At 40.4% G+C, this 19,202-nt stretch overlaps 2 protein-coding genes across 3 annotated transcripts; both read right to left on the bottom strand.

Moving 5' to 3' along the window:
- Positions 1 to 785: 785 nt before the first annotated feature.
- LOC115574546 (NACHT, LRR and PYD domains-containing protein 12-like) lies at positions 786 to 11,079 on the bottom strand. Its single transcript, XM_030406143.1, has 9 exons — positions 11,050 to 11,079; positions 10,529 to 10,678; positions 10,130 to 10,249; positions 8,853 to 9,031; positions 6,650 to 8,486; positions 5,262 to 5,435; positions 3,761 to 3,934; positions 2,485 to 2,658; positions 786 to 1,678 (listed from the first exon to the last, which is right to left on the bottom strand). Exons 2-9 carry the CDS (start codon positions 10,657 to 10,659, stop codon positions 1,651 to 1,653), a joined length of 2,817 nt encoding a protein of 938 aa, XP_030262003.1. The 5' UTR covers positions 10,660 to 10,678; positions 11,050 to 11,079; the 3' UTR covers positions 786 to 1,650.
- A 1,119-nt stretch (positions 11,080 to 12,198) lies between these two features.
- Positions 12,199 to 14,939, bottom strand: LOC115574549 (uncharacterized). Of its 2 annotated transcripts, XM_030406148.1 has the most exons (8): positions 14,770 to 14,939; positions 14,229 to 14,561; positions 13,824 to 14,105; positions 13,574 to 13,684; positions 13,106 to 13,207; positions 12,993 to 13,021; positions 12,815 to 12,871; positions 12,199 to 12,413 (listed from the first exon to the last, which is right to left on the bottom strand). In XM_030406148.1, the coding sequence occupies exons 1-8, from the start codon at positions 14,876 to 14,878 to the stop codon at positions 12,291 to 12,293; spliced, it is 1,146 nt and encodes a 381-aa protein (XP_030262008.1). In that variant the 5' UTR covers positions 14,879 to 14,939; the 3' UTR covers positions 12,199 to 12,290. The 2 variants fall into 2 exon arrangements, with proteins under 2 accessions (XP_030262008.1, XP_030262009.1); XM_030406149.1 differs by lacking the exon at positions 12,199 to 12,413 and having other exon boundaries at positions 12,830 to 13,021.
- Between the last annotated feature and the right edge of the window lie 4,263 nt (positions 14,940 to 19,202).

Raw genomic sequence — 19,202 nt, 5'->3', positions numbered from 1 at the left:
TAAATAATGTCCGCCACGCTTTTTCGCGAACATTGCCGTCACATTTGCTTTGTGTCTGGTGCAGGAAGAAACGGTAAAAACGGGCTTTTGTCACGAAAGTGTCCAAGCAGCAAGTTTGGTTGTTGAGGAACAGGAAGTTGTGGGAGGGACCTAGGCAGATGATTGACAGGCAATGACGGTCGGTGTGTAGACAGCGATATTTAGAGTTGAGAGATTTGTGACACTTAGCGTGTTTGGAGTGTAAAGTTAGTGTGTTATGTAGTGTTTGGTGTAGTGTGTTTAGTGTGTAGTGGAGTCGGTTTTTTGTTTAATGAGTCAGAATAATGAGGAGAAGCTGAATGTGGAGCAGGCAGTCCAGCTATTTATTCAGCTGGAAGGAGCTCAGGCAGACCTGAGCATTGCCTGCATTTAAATGTAAATAGTTACATATAACTTTGTACATTTTTTAAATGTATGCACAAATTTAGCAAACAACAATTTATATTTGCATCATAAGTAAAAAAAAAAATAAAATGGTTTGTTAAACATATTTGTGGTTTTCACAGTAAAAAAATCTAACTTTTTCTACTCGGATTTTATGTTTTTTTTTTGTGATTTTAGGTCCATTGTGTTAATACAGTATGTCAAAATGAAAAAAGAACTGTACAGTCACACATGTGAGGTTGTGCTGAAAATAATGACACCAAGTAAATAGCTTTTAAGGTGAAATGTAATGGCAAAATCAAAAATAGTCAAAAAAAGCCAATTATACCCCGGAAACACAACAAACCTAAATATCCCTGACGTCCCACCTTCAAACACAGCCTCATTTGGCCATCCATGAAAAAGCTGCTTAACCTCCCACTTTTTTTTTATAGGAATACACTTTTCTTACGGGCACTGCACTAGTATCAAATAAAGTCAGGTAGAAATCATTCACATCAGTTCAGTTAAACCTCAGTGAGTTGACACAATGGAGACGGTGACATCTGCTGGCAGAAAGCTGCTCCAGAACATGAACGCTGGTGATAAGAATGGCTTTAACACTGACTTCAGAGGGAAAAAAGCTCCACAGGTGGACTTAGTGTGTGTGATGATCATGTGATATGTAAACCAGCAGGTCACATGTTAAACTGGAGTTCACTGATGCTGCAGGAAAGATGATGATCCAACTGCTGTCACGTCTAACATGCTCCCCTCAAGTACAACGTCAGGCTACACAAGTGGCAGACAGATACTGAGGTTTAACAGTAATGCATGAAAATACTTTATCCAAATTAGATTTGGAAAAATTATATTTGTTGAAGCAACGGGAGGAAAGATTGTAATTTTATTGTGTGTTTCTTCTCCACAGTTCTAAATATATGTTTGGACTGGATGAACTTGTTTCTGTTCTTGTTAAATCCAGGGGGCAGTAGGGAGGGCTGTCAGTGGCCCAAACACATGGAGCTGGATGGTGGACTTGGTGACAGTGGAGCTGATCTCAGAGGAGTTCAGACTGCAGCACTGACAGTCATCCCCACTTGTTGCAATTGGTCCGTCAGTCACTGCTGGACGAAGCTCTCCTCTCCATTCCACCTCCCAGTAAAACTGCCCAATCAGAGCCTCTCCATCTACCAGCTGATGGTGCTGCTTCAACCTCTCTGGATCATCAGGACACAGCTGATCCTCTCAATACATCCACTTTTCATCACTTACTCTGACAGAGAGAAGCAGAGAGAGAGCAGAAGTCATACATGAGTGTTTCCAGACACTCCCTCATCAGCTGTCAGTCAGTGATATACAGACTAAAACATTACAAATATGTAAATATGGAGTCTGTTGTAAAATATGTGGAGCAAACAAAAGACAGATGGACGGATGAATATATGATGTTAAAGCTCCTGCATGTTCATACACAGAATGACAGTCAAATATCAGCTGTGGTTACTGGACTTCAGCACAGCTTCTGCTCTGTAATAACACCACATGTTTACTACATGTAACAACGGTTCTCTGAAATCAAAGCAGTGATTTACAGGCTTCAGTCAGACTGATCTGTGTGGTGGCCCTGAAGGTCAAAACACATCAACATCTTAGATTACAGAAAAGATGGACAGCATAATGGGACAAAACCCAAGTTCCTGTCGACAGTTTGATGTTTTGTGAAGTATTGTTGTGTTTTGACCTTCAGGGCCACAGTAGACATGCACGTTGTGACACAGATTAACTGATTTGTTATTTAGCGTTTTAGAGAGATCACATTGGATGAATGAGGATGACACAGGCATCCTGTGATACTGGCAGCTGTAATTCAGCTTTACTTCCTGTACACATGAACACAACAACAAACTTCTGGCTCATCTGATTGGCTGACTGTTTTCTGTCCATCTTTCTATCCAGTCCTAATCCAATCAAAGCAACACTGAGGAAAACAGGAAATACTGGATCCTTGATACTGATACTGACTGTGTTTAGAACAATAATGCTGATACCAACATGGACTGACTCCAACCATCTACTGACCTCAGAGTCTCCAGTCTACAGTGTGGACTCTCCCTCAGATCAGACAGCGGCTTCACTCCTGAATCCCGCAGTTTGTTTCCCCACAGGTCCAACTGTCCCAGATGCGAGGGGTTGGACTTCAGAGCTGAGGCCAGAGAAGCACAGCTCATCTCTGACAAACTGCAGTTAATCAATCTGAATATAGAATAAATGATGAATTTACAATCCAATCAGATGTGTTTGGGTTTAAATATGCAGCTTGACATTTCTGTGTCCTAGTTAAGGGTGCTCCTCGGAATAGTGGTTACATACTTTAGTACAGTTATTACCCATGATGATCTGATGTTTTACCGGACAATAAGTGTCATCCTAGCTGCCTTCCTGTTACTGTCCTTATATGAACTCCTGACCTTATACCGCTCAGTGAACTGTTTTGTCTCATTCAACATATGTCACCAACACCAATATGGCCGCTGCCTCAACACAGAAGAAGGTGTAGTCATACTGACAGCTGTAGTTATGTGAAAGGAGAGTTGATCGGTTTTATGAGCTGCTAATATTCAGGATGACTCTACAAAGTTTCAGACATCACTTACCAACTGTTGGCTGTGTCGTCTTTAGAATTACATATTTTCACTTTTAAATTTTATTAGTTTTATGACAAACTGAGACTTTCTTGAGAAAATGTTTCTTTATAACTGACAAACATATGTGTGATTCATGACACAATTCAAACAAGATCTATTTTTTTTTAAATCAGGCCCCAGGTGGTCCACCAGAGCGGGCGTGGCTTCACCTCTGTATTGTGGATCATCATCATGGCTGCCTTCAACAGACATTATCCTGTCAACACAACATCCACCCACCTGTTCATGTCACACAGATCAATAACATGCTGCTGATCTCAGTCAAGTCTGGAATTATAGTGTGTGTGTGTGTGTGTGTGTGTGTGTGTGTGTGTGTGTGTGTGTGTGTGTGTGTGCGTGTGTCAGTCAATATCAATGATCAGACATTACTTATGAAAAACATTTCACGTAAATTTGATGATTTAAATCAAATATGAGTTCACAGGATCTTCTGTTCAAAGACAATTAATTAAAAACATAAACATTGATTTATATTTCATACAGTTTCTTTAAGAAAAAAGTCTTTACTGACTGCAGACTAAATTTAGATCAAGAAACATAAAAACATGGACAAAAGGACGTTTACAACGTTATGTTTCAACATAATTTGGTTTCAATTGTTAATTAAAAATTTAAGATGTACAACAGTAACAGGGAGTCAGTGAACTGACCTCAGAGTCTCCAGTCTACAGTGTGGACTCTGCAGAAAATCACAAAGCAGCTTCACTCCTGAATCCTGGAGCTTGTTGTGACTCAGGTCCAGCTGTTGCAGATGGGAGGGGTTGGACTTTAGAGCTGAGGCCAGAGAGGCACAGCTGATCTCTGACAGACTGCAGTAACTCAATCTGAATAAAGAATACATGTGAGTTTAGAGGACAAAGTTCCTGCTTGAAATCATTGAGTGTTTAATCATGTGTTCAGAGCTGAACAAATTTAGAAAAATGAGACTAGTGTCACATTTATAATTGACATTAGCACTGTAATATTTTCAACATCATAGAATTTGTCTTAAGAGTTTCGGACAGGTCAACAAGTGTAGTGTCTTCAATCAGGGATTACATTAAATAACATTCATGTGTTTTTCGTCCAGTATGACTTTAATACCATCAACGCTCCCTATTCAAAGATTCAACACTTTCTATTCAATGAGTTTAATCTGAGTGGGGCCTCACCTTTCTGATATCAGATTAGGACAATATGTGTCCAAAAGTGCCTGTCACTTTCAAACCGACAATTCAACATTATCACATACCTCACTGTGTGATTAGTCACCAGGGTGGAGGTGAGAAAGGAGCTGAGATTTGAACTTCTCTCTCAGCTCTTTGTTACACAGCTATGTCTGTCACTGTTCACATGAACAACTGAGTGAAACAGTATAAATGTCTTCAGGAGAGACTGTCTGAACATGTGACACGTTTTCTCCATATTTAAACCATTGTTGTGTCTCCAGCAGCTCTTCACTCCACCTCTGGCTGTTTGGACCAGCTGTGAACACCTCCAGATGTTTTCAGACAACACATCGTACCGCTGACCTTCTTTCTACAAGTATCCGAGTCAATAACTCTTAAAAAAAAAAAAAAACTGTTAAGTGGATTTGCAAACGTCCTGCTTCTGTACACTGCATGCACAGTGAGCACAATTGCCAGGTTAACTCTGAACCTGCCTCTGGTGCAGAACTGCACATAGTTACTTAAAATAATTATTTCAGAGTTCCAGCACCAATCCATCTCCTACTCACTGCAGAAATTACGTGAAGGAAACTGCAGAGGAATTTTTGGATTGTTTCCAAGGAATTTTGGGAATTGTTGTTGTCAGCAGTCTGGGATCTCATTTTAATCACACGACAGACTTACGACCAAACAGAAAAGTTCTATGCAATCGATTCACCTTCAACACAAACGAGCAGCTCTGTCTCACACACATAGAAAGCTGTAATCAAAGCACAGATCTTCATCACCACTGTCATCTCCATCAACACACAGCTGACTGACCGTGAGCTTCATCCTCCATCATCTTCATCACTGTGTGTGTGCGTGCATGTGTGTGTGTGTGTGTGTGTGTGTGTTGTGATTTGAGCTCAAACAAACCCAGAAAACAAGTGAGCTGCAGGAAATGTAAAACTTCTGTTCTATTTAAATGTAATACACACAGAGAAACTGAACATGAACTGACCTCAGAGTCTCCAGTCTACAATTTGAACTCTCCAGTCCAGCACACAGACGCTTCACTCCTAAATCATTCAGTGTGTTGACACTCAGGTCGAGCTGTCTCAGATGCGAGGGGTTGGACTTCAGAGCTGAGGCAACGACTTCACAGTCAGCCTCTGAGAGTTCACAGCGAGACAGTCTGTGATTACAGATAATAAAACATTTACAATCTGATCAAATCTGACACTTTACTTTGAAAATAGACGTTATACATTTTGCATCACAAAGCACATTAACATGAGTAGCTGTAGCTCAGCTGGTAAGTTGTTTGGCCTGAGCTGGTCAGTCACTGATCATAGATAGATAGATATAGATAGATATATAACTTTATTTATCCCTGAGGGGAAATTCGGTCATCATAGCATAGCAAAAAGGTTTGTAGTTTGAAACTTGAGCTCCTCCGCTTCATATGAGCATCCAGACTTTGACCTGCCCGAGGAGATCCGCTGGGCTGAATCGGTTCCCCATTTTAAATCCCCCTCAAAACACACCTGTATAAAACAGCTTTTAACATCAGATTTAGATGATTTCATCTTTGTTTGATTTTAGCTTCGTACATTTCTGTTTGTCCATTTTCTTCATTCTGCTGCCTTTATATTTATATATGTGATTGTCCCTGTAATGCTGTTCTTGTGAGTCTTTCATTGTTGTGCTGTTTTATTTGTGTACAACACACTGATGTTACTGCTTTTAAAGTGCTATATAAATAAACATAAGTAAATGTTGAAGTGTCTTTGAGGGGAGTAATAAACCAGAAATGACAGTTTAGGTCCTAAACTGTCATTTCTGGTTGATTACTAAACACTTTTCTCCTAAACTTTAGGATAAAAGTGTTTCAAAACTGAGACGTAAACGTGTCAGATTTTAGCTTTCAGGGTGCTGTGATTTATATTCATTAAGCTTCATGTTCACATGATAATCAGTGAACTGTGAAGTCACTGTAGGTTGTAACTGCACTCGTATGTATTTACCTCAGTTATGTGTTTGTGTGTATTTTCTCAATCTTTGATGCATTTTATTCTGTCATTCCATCTGCGTTTCATCTTCCATTTCATTCAATTAATGCCTCCCACTGAAGAAATAGCATAATTACAACTAAACCTTTTCTTATTATAATTTTCTGGGTAATATCTATTTCTCACCTGGCTGAGTTTGATGTTTTGGAAACAAAACAATTTCATGTAATTTCTACTCTGAGCTTTTACATGATCATTTATTCAATCAGCAGGTTTAATACTTGTTTTGGTAGATGTGTATAGTGTTGAGGTTTTATATTATTTATGTGTGTTAAGTAGTGATCTTTAATACAGAAGGCTTCACTTTATACTTTATACTTAACACATCTGGACTTACACAGCCTTTCTACAGTTCCTCACAGCTGAAATCAGTCTCTGTCGTCCCTCTGGAGATGTGTTGTAATTCTTCAGGTCCAACTCATCCAGAACCTCCTCTGACATCTGCAGCATGTAGGCCAGAGCCGAGCAGTGGATCACAGAGAGTCTCTTCTCTGATCTGTTCTCTGACTTGAGGAACTCTTGGATCTCCTGATGGACTGAGTGGTCGTTCGTCTCCCTCAGACAGTGGAAGATGTTGATGCTTCTGTGAGGAGAGATCTCATCACTGTTCATCTCCTTCAGGTTGTTGATGACTCTCTGGATGATATCTGGACTGTTGTCTGTCTGACCCAGCAGGCCTCCCAAGACTCTCTGGTTCGACCTTAGACAGAGGCCATGAAGGAAGCGAACAAACAGGTCCAGGTGGCCATTTTTGCTCCTCAGGGATTTCTCCATGGCGCTCCTCAGGAAGACATCCAGGGATGAGTCACTGTTATACCTGCGACCTCTCAGGAAGTCATTCTCCTCATGTCCTCTCAGGAAGTCCTCCAGTACCTCTGTGTTCCTGTTGGTGTAACAGTGGAACATGTAGACTGCAGCCAGAAATTCCTGAACGCTCAGATGAACAAAGCAGTAGACTGTTTTCTGGAAGATCACACTCTCTCTTCGGAAGATCTCTATACAAACTCCTGAGTACACTGAGGCCTCTGTGACATTAAGACCACACCGCTCCAGATCTTCTTGGTAGAACATGATGTTTCCTGTCACCAGATGTTCAAACGCCAGCTTCCCCAGCTTCAGAAGAACTTCCCTGTCAGCCTCTGTTAACTTCTGTGGCCTCCTCTGACATCTCTCATACTTCTGCTTCTTCCTGTTTGTCTGAACCAGCAGGAAGTGTGAGTACATGTCAGTCAGGGTCTTGGGCAGTACTCGTCTCTGTTCTGTAGTCAACATATGGTCCAGAACTGTAGCAGTGATCCAGCAGAAGACTGGGATCAGACACATGATGTGGAGGCTCCTGGAGGTCTTGATGTGTGAGATGATTCTGCTGGACAGATCTTCATCACTGAACCTCCTCCTGAAGTACTCCTCCTTCTGGACGTCAGTGAAGCCTCGTACTTCTGTTACCCTGTCCACACATGAAGGAGGGATCTGATTGGCTGCTGCGGGTCGGGAAGTTATCCAGACGAGAGCCGAGGGAAGCAGATTCCCCTTGATGAGGTTTGACAGCATCACGCTGACTGATGACTCCTGCGTGACATCAGACACGACCTCATCGTTCTTGAAATCCAGTGAAAGTCTGCTTTCATCCAGGCCGTCAAAGATAAACAGAAGTTTACAGACAGCGAGCTTCTCTGCTGTCACCTTCTGTAGCGTTGGATGGAAAACATGGAGCAGCCTGAGAAGACTGTACTGCTCATCTCTGATCAGGTTCAGCTCCCTGAATGAAAGCAGAACCAGCAGACTGACATCTTGGTTTTCAGTGCCCTCTGCCCAATCCAGAGTGAACTTCTGCACTAAGAAGGTTTTTCCAACTCCAGCGACACCATTCGTCAGAACCACCCTGATGCGTCCCTGTTGGTCAGGTGAGGCTTTGAAGATGTCGCAGGACTTGATTGAAGTTTCATTGAAGGGCTTCTTCTTGGAAGCTGTCTCAAGCTGCCTTACCTCATGTTGGGTATTAACCTCTTCACTCTGTCCCTCTGTGATGTAGAGCTCAGTGTAGATCCTGTTGAGGAGGGTTCCACTTCCTGTTTCATCACTTCCTGTTTCATCACTTCCTCCAGTCACACGTTCACATCTCCTCCTCAGATTAATCTTATGTTCAACTAAAATCTCCTGAAGACCAACTTTCACTGAAAAGAGAAAAAACGTTTGAGAAAATGTGGGAATTATTGACTGTGTTGTAACAGGTGAAGGGTGTCTCTGTCACTTGTAAGGTCACAGCCTTACATACATGTTTACTTCAGCACATAACATTGTGATGATGTCATGAGTTTTGTTTGTAGTCAGCACCTATATTACAGCTGACAAATTGTTACACACCTGGGATTTGTTTTTAGTACAGTGGTGTTGCACTCGGAAACTGTGGGGGGCGCCAAATCACACAAAAAGAGAATTTCTACATAATGTGGCTTTAATGTGTAAAGGTGTTCAGTCTTCCTTCGTACAGTGTGTTTCTGACTGTCTGTCCACAGTCCAGCTGTTGTTCTGGGTCTTACCTCCACACTGGGGACAGGAGGAGTCTCCTGGTGAAGCAGACTGGTTCCAGTCTGAGGTGACGCACCGTCTGCAGAACCGGTGTCCACAGCTTGTAGAGACCGGATCCTCCAGGACGTCCTGACACCAAACGCAGCAGGTCGGCTGCTCCTCCACAGAGACAGTACTCCTCTTCCTCTCTCTGTGAACACATTTCTTTATAACTACAATGATTTGAGATTCTCAGCAACTTCTACAGCTGCATTGTTGAGAGCATCTTCACCCTCTACCTCATATAACTGTCCCGACATTTTTGAACATGCATAATTGCAGGTCTCAGATTTGCACTGCTTTATTACCATTGTTTTTGTTGCTTTTTTCTTATTTCTCACATGTGCCTTGTAAAAGTGCTTTACTTTGTATATTTCGGTTGTATATATTTATTTTTACATTGTTGGTATTCTGTGGACAGCGCTTATGGCAATAAACACTTTGGATCTTGATGATTGTTGTTAAACAACATCAAGATTTGGTTGACATTGTTGAGAAGCTCAGATGGTCACAGAAAAAAAGTAAAAGTGTCGAGACTTTTCAGCTTGAATTCAGCATTTAGTCCGTCATGAAAATGATCTGTGAAGATTATCTTTCAGAACAAAACGTGTCAGTATCAAAAAATTGTCTCTGTCACAGAGATTATTTTCGGCAATAATCCAAAATCCAGCTCAAAAATCTCACAGGCTTTTTGTGGAGGAAGCCAGAGCGATGCTAACTTCATGGTTAGCCTACAAAAACAGCAATCTATTTGTTATCCTGGTGAGATTTGTTAGTGTCTTCTGGGATTTGACTGAGTTCAGACATGTTGGTGTTAAGGAGACTATCAAAGAGTTTTATGTTATTGTTTCTTCAGTCCCGGAGCCTGATGTTACTCCACAGCAAAACGTTACCAGCAAACAGTGGCGGTTCTAGACCAGTTTTAATAGGGGGGCCAGGTTGGGGCCGGCTTTTTTGTTAGGGGGCACATACAACCTGGAAAGAAGGATAAATCCCTCATTCAGACAAAGCAGTGTTTACAATTTCAGCAATTTTGATTGGGTAGTAAACTGCTGAGACACTTTATTTCTGCCTTTCCCTTCAGAACAAAATCATTGCAAGAAATCTGTCATTGTATTATTAATCCAGACTCCCTGTCAGGGGGGTCCAGACTCAGAGTTACGGGGGCACTGGCCCCTGTTGCCCCCCCCCCCCCCCTAGAACCGCCCCTGCCAGCAAACACTGAATGAGTCCATCTCAGTCCTCTTACTCTGTGTCTGAGGGTCCTGGTTCATTACTGAAGTCCAGAGGATCACCTTTGGACCATTCACTCTTCATAGACAGACAGCTGGATACTGGAGATGCTGCTCTCTGTCTGCTGGACAGAACTCTGCAAACACCAACATGTCACATTAATCCTTCATAACTAAAGGGATTAAAGAAGCTCTACATACATAAATTGCTGTTTAAAAGTGTCTGTTTGTTGTCAGAGATCAGATTGCTGATTTATAGCAGACAAACAGGAAAACGAGGTGTGAGAATTATGAAATATGGACAGAAGAGACATTTTGGTTGAAGTTTTAATACACAGACACAAAATCAACACAATAAACATGTCATCGTTACTGAAAAACGAGTCATACAAATGAGTTAGTATCAGTCGTCTTACTCTGTGTCTGAGGGTTCTGGTTCATTACTGAAGTCTAGAGGATCACCTTTGGACCATTCACTCTTCATAGACAGACAGCTGGATACTGGAGACTCTGCTCTGTCCTCCTCTTCTTCCACACAAACACTCATCTTCTGGTCTGACGTCAGTCTGGGAGGTGAAACATGAACTGTGAGCTCAGAACACAAAGATCAGCTGGCAGCAAATTTGTTTAAAATTGGACTCAGGCCTGAGAGAACAGGAAGCAACACACAATCTGTCCCCCCTTCACACACACACTCACACACACTATACAGTAGAATAAAAGCAGCCAGAACTCCACCTGGTCACTTGTCTTTAATCTGTGCTCATTTTCTTTGGTTTAATTATATTAGTATCATTTAGCCAATCAGGACTTTGTATCTGCAAATGAATCAAACCATTGAGTTCATTGGAATATTTCTTTCCTCTACACACCACCGGAACAAAACAGCCTCAGAGACTTGGGCAGGAAATGATAAAAATGTTGTTTTAACACTCACCCTGCATCAGACTTCACTTCTCTTCCCTCTGCTGTGTCGACTTAACTGAGTTTGAAAAGACTGAACACTTTCACTTTCAGCCGCCCTCCCATGTGACACTGAGTTCCTACTTGTTCCTACTGTGTGTGTGTGTGCGTGTGTGTGTGTTGTTTGCCGTGTGTGTGCGTGTGTTGTTTGCCAGTCTTCCTGCACCTACAGCTCACCGAAGGGCAATAAAACACAGCTCAGTTAGAAGTGCTCAACACTTGAATCTTCCTAAGTGAGTTAAAATGAGTTCTTCTGCACACAGAGACATGAAACTGAGCTCAAGCTGCTGCAGCTTCAACAACAAGCAGGAAATCTTCAAATCAGCTCTGAACTCTTCAGCTGGAAGAAGATTTAAGGAAGTGAACAAGACTTCAATGATCTTTCCTGTTAGATGAAGTCGAAATCCAGCTGCTGTGTTCTGAACTGGCGGCAGAAAATATAATATAGAGTAGAATATAAAATAGAATATTGTGTCGAGGAAAATCAGCACTTTACTTGTACACCATCCATCCTCCTCTCAGTCAGAATTGTGCAAAAATTAGTCAGAACTAACTACTTTACTTGAGTATTTATTTTTCTGATACCTTTTCTCTTTTACTATCCACATTTGAACACAAATATCTGAACTCTGTCCTCCTTACATATTCAAAATAGGCTTGGTGCTTTAGTTTGATGCATTTGAGGCAAATTATGGATTATTCTTATTTTGTGTCAGTGAACGCCATATAGATGTTAAAATGACTGCATATCAAACAATAACAGGAAACACAAACTAACAACACATCATTTAAACATTAGCATATTCAACATTTTGCAAAACATTACCCTGGAATGTTTTGGTTGTGATTTATTGATCACAAAGCAAAATACAAGTGTGACCTCTGTACTCTGCTTTATGAAATGACCTGGGATCCTCAGAGAACCTGTTTACTGATACCTACACTACAAAGACAATCTGGTATTTACTCTTTTTACACATTATCAAGAAAAATGTACCATATATTATCTCATTAGCTCATTTACATTTCAAGCAGCCACATAATACTGTGCTAATGTGCTGCTAGTTAAACTGCTGCATCCAGTACTGGATAAAAGGCTTGTTACAGCAAAAAATCCTCCAAATGATCATCAAGCATTTACTAAAATCCATTATCAATGTAAAACAAGTGGAGCAACATGAGCTGTGACGACACTGTGGCCTCTTATTTCTTTGGTTAGTTGACGCTGGCGTACAGGTCGCTGGGATCAGCAGACGCTGCAGCAGAAAGAGAGGAAGCTTTGATGGTGGTGTAGGTCACTGCTTCATCATCATCGTCATCTCCATCTTTTCCCTGAGCCTGAAAACAATAAACAAACAGCACGACAAATAAATTACACAATATTATATTATACAGAATAATGCAAGTACACACAACCTTATAAAATCCAGCAGCACATGAACACAACACGATGAAACAACAACAACACAAAAGTAATTCAGTTTCAGTCACTTTTCACTTTATTCTCTTCTAGTTTAACATTATTTTAAATTCTTTTAATTCTGCCAACGTGCTCATGCTGTCTCTCATGTTTCAAATGACGTGTCGACATGTTGTGTAGTAGTTTATCTGTGGTGGTTTGACCTCTGTCTGACTACTCATGCTCTCCTCTAGTGTAGTCCCTTGTGTTATCTGACTTCCCTTTTTTTTATCTTTATCACACAATCTCACAGCATCAAGACGGCAGCGTGTGATCTCACCGTGCCCTGACTGGTTTCTGGAGCAGAATGAGTCACTGCAGGGTTTGAGGTCAGTCCCTGAATAAACACAGTTTGGTCAAAAAGCATCTTACAGTTCACTGAACATAGATGCAGTCAGGGTACAATTAAACCACCTGTGTAACATGTGCAGTACATCTGTGCAGGATATTATACTCACAACATTGTCCTCCATCCGTGTGTTGTTCTCTGAAAAGACAAACAGAGAGTTGACTTTAACTTCCACAAAGAAAATCCAGTTTAGTTGTAACATCTGGTTTAAACAAGTTTTACCTGTGCTCTCACCTTCAGCTCTCTTCCTCCTGATGACTTTCACAACAATGATTAAAAATGCCACTAAGACCACAGCCAGAATGATGAGCAGCCACCACCAATCTGGAAACATAATGACAATAATTGAAGAGTGTTGGCAGCAGCTTCCTGTTGAAGAGATTACATGTCATTTTAATTTGACACTTTTAGTACAAAGACTGAATCCAGTGTGAACACAGTCTTCATCTACTTTGACCAAACAAGCAAACAAAACACATCACCCACTTAACTCAACGTCCACTTACTGATTCTTTCCAGAGATTTCAGCTGTATGTTGCTATAACAACAAAAAACTTATAATACAACAGAAACTAATTTAAAATGTCATTTATCCATTTACTGATGAAACAACATGAAGCAGAATACAGAGACACAAAGTGTCTGTCAGCCTCTAACAGATTGTTGAAGCAGATCAAAATGTTCACTAACTACTCTGTGGTTCTGATGAAGCACCATCAGTCCCAGACCCTGTTGTGTTGGTTCTTTCTGTTCTGCTGGTGTAACTGGATTCAGTTGTTGTTGTTGTTGTTGTCTCCTCACCTGAACAGATAAACACAACTCAACAAACTGTTTAGTAGGAAACTTATGTTGTGATGTAATATTAAAAACTTCAGATTCTTATATAAACAAATATTTTCTGTAATTCTTCACATCAGTTTGAAGATCAACATATTCTCACCTGGTTTGTTTCCTGATGACTGAAGTCTGAAGGGAAACAGCTGCTGCTCTTTGTCACCATCAGTCACTGAACACTTCACAAATTCAAACTCTGACTTGTAAATGTGATGAGAAGACGGAGCACGCACAGAGGCAGAGCAGAGACACTGTGATGTAGTTACACCTCGGTTATCTTTATCCACCTCTTTACCCTCAAACAGCCACTTCACTGTGTGACTACATGGTCCATATGTCGACACAGAGCAGATTAATGTCACCTTATCATGGTTCTGATGTTCAGTCACTGGTGAAGATGGAGATATTGTGAGAGAAAGACAACAAGAGTCAAATGAACTTCATCACTGTGATCATAATTATTGTAATGTTTCACAGTTTGATCTGAAAACATGATGATGTAAATACTCACTGGAGACAACAGACAGATAAACCACAGAGTCTGAAGAACTTTGAGCTCCTCTTGATTTGTACTGCTGACAGACGTAAAGACCAACATCCTCAACTGTGACATTCTTTATAACCAGAGAACAGTTCTCTGTAACACTCAGTCTGTCTTCAGCTTTTACATCTTTGTCAATCTCCCCATGTCCAACCAGCTCTACTACTTGTTTGTTTCCTAAACCACTGAAGATCCAGATAGTACTGTTACATCGTTGCTGAGGCTTTATCATATTTTCACAAGTCAAAGTGACGTCATCTCCAACTGTGACAGTGAAGGAGGCTGGAAGGTTTTCAGCTGCTCCTGTTTACAAGATCAGAGAAAAATATGGAAAATAAACTGAAATGAGAAAAAAATCTGTGATATTTCTTTATCCTTGTTTCTAAAAGTTCACTAAACTTACCATGTTGTAAACAAACAACACATTTTGTTGTCTTCAATCAAATATATTAAATAAAGTACAATGTTGCAGTGCACCTTCCATTTCTATATGTGATATACGTCTTCTTACCTGTGAACTGAAGCATCGCTGTCACAAATAAAGACATTAGAATCCATTTGAACTGGACCATCATGATTCTCTGTCTCTCTCCTTCTTCTGTCTCTCTTCTTATGATCATCTGAGTTTCTAAAGTCGTGCTTTAGTCGAGAGAAGCTGCACCTACTTCCTGTGGTTCATATGATGTCACATCCTCATTCCTAAGATTCCTCAAGATTTTCATCTCACTGAATTTCTTGTAAATGTCACATTTTCCACTTTAACAGGTTTGTAATGTCCAGTCCCACAGTGGATTTGTGACACTGAGGTGTTTCATACATATGTTAGTGGTCCGAGGTCTGTTGGTTCCTCCTTCTGTCTCTGAACTTATTTCTGTCAGAGAAGTGAAGGGGAAGTGTTTTGATGAGAATGTGGGTACAACAGCAGCATCAAGCCTCCATGATATGTGCTGCTCAACTGGACAGTTCCAACACTTCACCTGTGGTCTGGAGGTTGTTCATGCTGTATGCTCACTGCAGACACGACTAGTTGGACATTTAAGATGTGTGAAATGTATTGACATCATTTTAGGTCAGAGTAGGTGGTCATGTGCATCCAAACCTTCTGAAAGTAGCTGAGTTATTAGATTTCTGTACATTCTCAGCTCACTTTGGCTGCATTTCTATCTGTATTAAGACATATTTTAGTGTCCAGAGAGACCAGAGCTGTTCAAGCCACCAGAGGGAAGGTTTACTACTAGTAGAGTCAAGACATTCATAGTAGAGAATATTCACTTTACATTATGACACTGTTAGTACATGAAGGAGTCACAGATCACAGAGTAGAGTGAAGTGGTGCAGATATCTTTATTAACAGATGATTGTTAACAGATATGATAAAAAGAAGACTGTTACTATTCTATTAAGGCTGAAACACATTCAAACACACACACAAATCTGTGAACAACAATGCTAAATGAAATTGAGTTCAAATGAGTTCTTCTGCACAGAGACATGAAACTGAGCTCGAGCTGCTGCAGCTTCAACAACAAGCAGGAAATCAAGATTTTCACAAGCGATGCAGGAAAGTGTTGAAGCATCAGTTTTCATGTTATTTATACTTTAACAGAGACACATTGAAATAACTTCTCAAGAACTGACGGCTCTCAGTTCCTTTTAAGAGAGTAATGAGAAAGTTATAGTAGCCGTGCAAGTGTGACTAAGTTTACTACAAGGAAAACAACAATGGAGCAGCAGAGGAGGGAGCTGTGGTTCAGGGTGGAGTTAAAGGAGCCGCTGATGTGTTTTCAGATGAGTTCACAGACGTTTTACCTGATGCAGTTCATTTCACCTTTGAATTCATCTAGGGCACCTGAGGTCTTTTGTTTATTCTAGTGAAGTCTTATAAAACTCTGGGCCTTTCCTTCTATTGGTGCAGAAAAAGAGATTTGAAGCGCAGCGACATCTGGTGGTTTGTAGGACTTACAGCAGCTCTTCAGTCCTGGAGCTGAAGCTCTGCAACACCTCAGTGATTTTAGCTGTTTGTGCAGCAGCTGATTTCACTCATGAATTGACACAAATAAAATTATCTAGTCACATTAACAGAATATCAACACAATATTTCACTGCTGTAAATCTTTGGAATCTTTAGCTACAGAGGCTTCAGAGAATATTGTGTCGAGGAAAATCAGCACATCTTCATCCATCCAACCTCCTCTCAGGAGCAGCAAGCACTTCTTTAGTCCTAAACAGAAAACCTTACACATATATCTGAACTTTCTCCTCCTTACATTTCAAATCAGGCTCATTACTTTAATTTGATCCTTGAGGGGAATTATGAATTTTTCTTATTTTGTGTCATTGAACGCCTCCGAGTATTTTTGCTTTGGAGACCGAGACGAGACCGAGTAAGCAAAAAATGGTCTCAAGACCGGTCTTGAGTCCAAGACCGGACTCGAGTACTACAACACTAACATGTATTACCTGTTGTTGACACTGTGGTTGTTGTATACATTGTGGTTTGTGCATCATCACCTTAATGAACACAAATTGCAACAAACTATTTAGTTAGAACAAACAATAATTTATCTGCATCAAATGAATGACAAAGAATGATGTAAGATTAAAACCTGAGATCTAAACAAACATTAAAAAAAAAAAAAAAAGTTAAATATTTTGAAGTGATTTTAATGAGTTCATTCCTTTTCACAACAGTTTCATCTGTGGTTGTTCTCACCTTCAGCTCACCTGTTTTCTCTCCTGAGGACTGACGGCTGAAGGTAAACTGCTGAACTTTTCCAGTGAAAATTTCTGTCACTTCACACTCAAAGGACTCGTGATGCTTTGACTTCTTGAGATCATGAAACGTCACAGCAGCTGAGAAGTTAGTCTGTGATGTCGTCATGTCTTCATCTTCAGCCACCTCTTTACCTACATACAGCCACTTCACTGTGTGTCTACACCATCCATGATATGACACAGAGCAGTTTAAAGTCCAATCATCAGCCTCCTGATGTTCAGTCACTGGTGAAGATGGAGATACTGTGAGAGAAAAGGTAAAGTTAAGGTTGTCTTGAAATGAATGAGCGTATTAGCGTCTGACATAAGTGAAATGAGCTTGTTACTGAGGCAGATGGTAGTTACCATATCTTATCTTTTCTTTATCTCTATGATAGTAACTTTTTTCTTTTTTTACTGAGGCAGATATGGTAACTAGCATGCTTAGAGTTTTTTCCTTTTTTTGTTTTTAAATACAGACATTCAAAATACACATTTTACAGCTATAATCATAATACCGTGAAACCGTGATATTTTTGCCTAAGGTTATCATACCGTCAGAATCTCATACCGGCCCATGCCTAGTCACAGCCGTCTTCGATGGAGATGTCTATGATGACCAGAGAACAGTTCTCTCTAACACTCAGTCTGTCTGATTTAGTTTGGGCTTCTTTGTGAATCTGCCCATGATCAAACAGCCGTACTGCCTTTGTTGAACCAAAGAAGATCCAGGTAGTGCTGTTGCACCTCTCCTGATCGTGTTTCACATTTTCACAAGACAAACTTACTTCATCTCCGACTCCAACAGCGACGGAGGGGTACTTCCCTGTTACTGCTGTTGAGATAAAGAGAGTGAAATGTAACACATAAATAAGTATGAATATCACTGTTACATTTTCAGTGTCAAAGAGTTCATTGAACTCAACATGTTACAAACTAAACCTGTCCGTCTCATTTAAAAGAAGAATATGTAATAATTGGTAATATAAATGCAGTTTTTTGTGTCCTTACCTGTCAAACTGACCACCAGCATCAGAAATAAAGAAAATGTAATCCACCTGAACTCGACCATCGTGTTTCTCTCTCGGTCTCACACTGACACTTCTGAAAAGTAATCGCAGCATCTACTTCCTGTGATGAGGAAGAAGTCCCACCCTCATACTGACTTCAGCCTGTTACATCACCTCTGTGTCCTGAAGCCCAGTGAAAACATTTTTATTTTCTCATATTTTGTTTCTTTCTGTTATACTAATTTAAACCACAAGAGGCTGAAGTGTACCACTACTCATGTCCTGAATGTTCCTCCAGGGCAGTTTTAATTTCTCTCTGCACTCTGAACACGGGATGCGGCCTGCATCATGATCAGGACTCACAATGAGGATATGGAGTGTAACGATTCTGTGATAAATCCATATACATAAGTCCATATGAGCAGGTGGGAGGATGTTCAACATGAGCTGACTGCTGAAGGTGCAGAGACTGCACTGCACTGTTTGTGATACAAACCAACCACCACAGAAACACACACACAACCACAGAATGTTTGATTTGAGTTTTCCATGCTGAAATCTGCCAGACAGCTGATGGCCTCAGTGGTGATTTAGATTTATCTACGTGGTTCAACTGGTAATTGAAGGACTGATTAAACAAGCAATGCATTGTTATTGCAGTCTTCAATACACATGATCCAATTCTATATCATAACTATGAATTATGAACATATTACAATGGTCATTACATTGCCATGATCAACATGTAAAATAAGTCTCATTCTGTTGTGTATAACTATCAATACATGTACAAAACTAATCCTGTTCCCTGCAAGTGTCCAAATGTCCCACTCACACTACAATGAACATACTGTATTACAAATAGTCTACTAAGCAGATAAACACATTCTCCTGAAGCTCAGGTGACCAGTAACCTTTATTATGAGGAGGCGCTCAACAGCTGTATGCTCCCCCTGCTGGAGCCTGCTGGTAACTACTACTGTTTATGTTAAAGTCCGTGTAAAGCAAAATCAGCCATTTTCTTCTGAACACATTAAACAGGTCATAAATGTGTTTACTTAAAACATGCAAAAGCCATTCGACCATTTAGAATTTAATTTTGGAGCTAGGCTCACAAACAGTTTTTCAGCATTTCTGTGTTCATGATTTAATGGGCGGGTCAGAAATCATGCAAATCATG

Source organism: Sparus aurata, chromosome 22 (genome assembly GCF_900880675.1).
Source record: "Sparus aurata chromosome 22, fSpaAur1.1, whole genome shotgun sequence".
Taxonomy (NCBI): domain Eukaryota; kingdom Metazoa; phylum Chordata; class Actinopteri; order Spariformes; family Sparidae; genus Sparus; species Sparus aurata.
Note: the sequence above shows the minus strand (reverse complement) of the source record. Positions and strands in the feature narration are given on the sequence as shown.

Coding starts and splice junctions, on each gene's coding strand:
- LOC115574546 (XM_030406143.1), bottom strand. CDS start 10,659: ATGAGTGTTTGTGTGGAAGAAGAGGAGGACAGAGCAGAGTCTCCAGTA. Junction 8,487..8,852: donor CTCCTGTCCCCAGTGTGGAG/GTAAGACCCAGA, acceptor TTCTCTTTTCAG/TGAAAGTTGGTCTTCAGGAG. Junction 2,659..3,760: donor TGTAGACTGGAGACTCTGAG/GTCAGTTCACTG, acceptor TTCTATATTCAG/ATTGATTAACTGCAGTTTGT.
- LOC115574549 (XM_030406148.1), bottom strand. CDS start 14,878: ATGATCATAAGAAGAGAGACAGAAGAAGGAGAGAGACAGAGAATCATG. Junction 13,685..13,823: donor GTCATCAGGAAACAAACCAG/GTGAGAATATGT, acceptor TTATCTGTTCAG/GTGAGGAGACAACAACAACA. Junction 12,414..12,814: donor CAGAAACCAGTCAGGGCACG/GTGAGATCACAC, acceptor TATTGTTTTCAG/GCTCAGGGAAAAGATGGAGA.